Source organism: Nematolebias whitei, chromosome 14 (assembly GCF_014905685.2).
Source record: "Nematolebias whitei isolate Nwh7 chromosome 14, NemWhi1, whole genome shotgun sequence".
Classification (NCBI taxonomy): Eukaryota; Metazoa; Chordata; class Actinopteri; order Cyprinodontiformes; family Rivulidae; genus Nematolebias; species Nematolebias whitei.
In genome coordinates, this window is record NC_056511.1 from 24265893 (window position 1) to 24267654 (window position 1762).

At 41.3% G+C, this 1762-nt stretch overlaps 1 protein-coding gene across 1 annotated transcript in view; it reads right to left on the reverse strand.

Moving 5' to 3' along the window:
* map7d2a (MAP7 domain containing 2a) overlaps positions 1-1255 on the reverse strand; it is a gene marked incomplete at its 3' end in the record, with an annotated part of 93801 nt that extends 92546 nt beyond the window's left edge. The window contains 1 exon segment of the mRNA XM_037688019.1: positions 1196-1255. Coding sequence (XP_037543947.1) covers positions 1196-1232 — 37 coding nt within the window.
* Positions 1256-1762: the final 507 nt, after the last annotated feature.

Consider the following 1762-nt stretch of genomic DNA (forward strand, 5'->3'; position numbering starts at 1 on the left):
CCCTTGGGGGGGGGGGGGGGGTACTGTAGGGATGGCACCATCTAGTGGGCCTTCCCCCTGTCTGTTCTCCCTTGTGTCTGTATTGATTATCTGATTATCGTCACCTGTGTCATGTCCTGGTTGTGTGTATTTAAAGTCTGTCAGTTCTGTCGTTGTCGGTTCGTCGTTGGGTATTGCCTGTTCTGCCTGTCTGATCCTGTTCTTGAGTCCATGTTGTAAGTTTTGCTGTCATGTCAGCCTTTTGATTTATTATTAAAAGTATTTTATTTTATACGTCTGCCTCCTGAGTCCTGCCTGCGCAACTGGGTTCTCCTGTCCTGATCTGCCTTGAAAACCCTGACAGTTTAAAGCACCAAAATAAAATAGATGCATATTGTTGCATCAGTTTTAATTTATGAACCTCAAAATGAGTCCATCCCTTTAAATGTCGTCTTTCAGTCTCAAACCTTTTATTACAAAATGAGGTTTAATTTAACAAATTCACTGAATCGATAGGTGCGCTGCAGACCAAGCCGTCAGCCCATCAGTTCACTTGATTAAGTGAATTACTTTGATTTTTCTGCTGACCCTGTTAAATGGACAGTGATGGTCTTTTATGACTTTAGTGCATGGTTTTACACTCTTATGCTCTCAGTCACAAACACACAGATATTTAAGTAAAACAGAGCTTTGTTTTTACTTCCCGTCTTTTCCAGTAAATTCTCCATGAAGCACTGAACAGTGCAGGAGGACCAGTCTTTTTTTTTTTTTTTTAATTACATCCAGTTTGATTACTGGGCTCTGTGGAGAATGAACTTAAAGTAAACTGAAAACCTAGATGTTTTATGCTCCTAAAATAAAGAGTAAAGCACCTTTTTGAGGGATTTTTTAAAATGTATTTAAACCCTACCAGAGATTAATCTGAGCAGCTCAGCTCGTGGAAATCAACACATAAGACACAAAACAAAAACACAAATAACGCCTTTTGTTCATGTTTGCTGGTGATATTGAGCTTCATCTAAAAACAAGCATCCAGTTTGTCTGATTTAAGGCGCTCTGAGCATTTTTTAAATCAAATATTGGCGGATAAACAAAACAGAAGCGCAGTCATGGAGGGCGCGTGAGGAAATCAGTTGCGTCATCTCTGAGTCTGATTTCAAATCCCGTCATAAAAAAGAAATAAATCCTGATTTGAAACAAAACATCATGATCTTACCTGTCACCGCGCTGGATGATGGGATTGTTTTCTCCATTTATTGCAGCCTGTATCGCAGTTTGAATACAGGCATTAATGAATGACACCCCCCCCCCCCCCCAATCAGTCCCGCAGTGGAGCCAATATTAATATGATTAATAATATTAATAACTGTGCTAATAATGCGGCGGGTTGTCCTGCAGCGGCTCCGAGAACGAGCAGACAGAGAGCCTGCAGGAGGTGAGGCTGCTGATGGAGAGCATCATCCGTGCACAGAGCCGTGCATGGCGGCGTGAGCGCGCACAGGCTGTTAACGCTTTGCAGGTGGGGGTGTGGGGGTGGGGTTTGTCGGCCTGCATGCAGCTCAGAAGCATCAGTGGCGCCACAGCAGCTCCAACTGGGAGATTGAACTTTTTTTGTTTTTGTTGTTCTTCATGCTCAAAATATGATTTTCAGCTAAGATGAGTCATTGATTGTTGATGGTTTATTTTACAGTCAGCCCTGTAATAAACTCTGTTTTTAGTGTGTTACATTGCTTTATAGCTGCTTTTTTTTTCCGTTTATATACATATATATATATATATATAT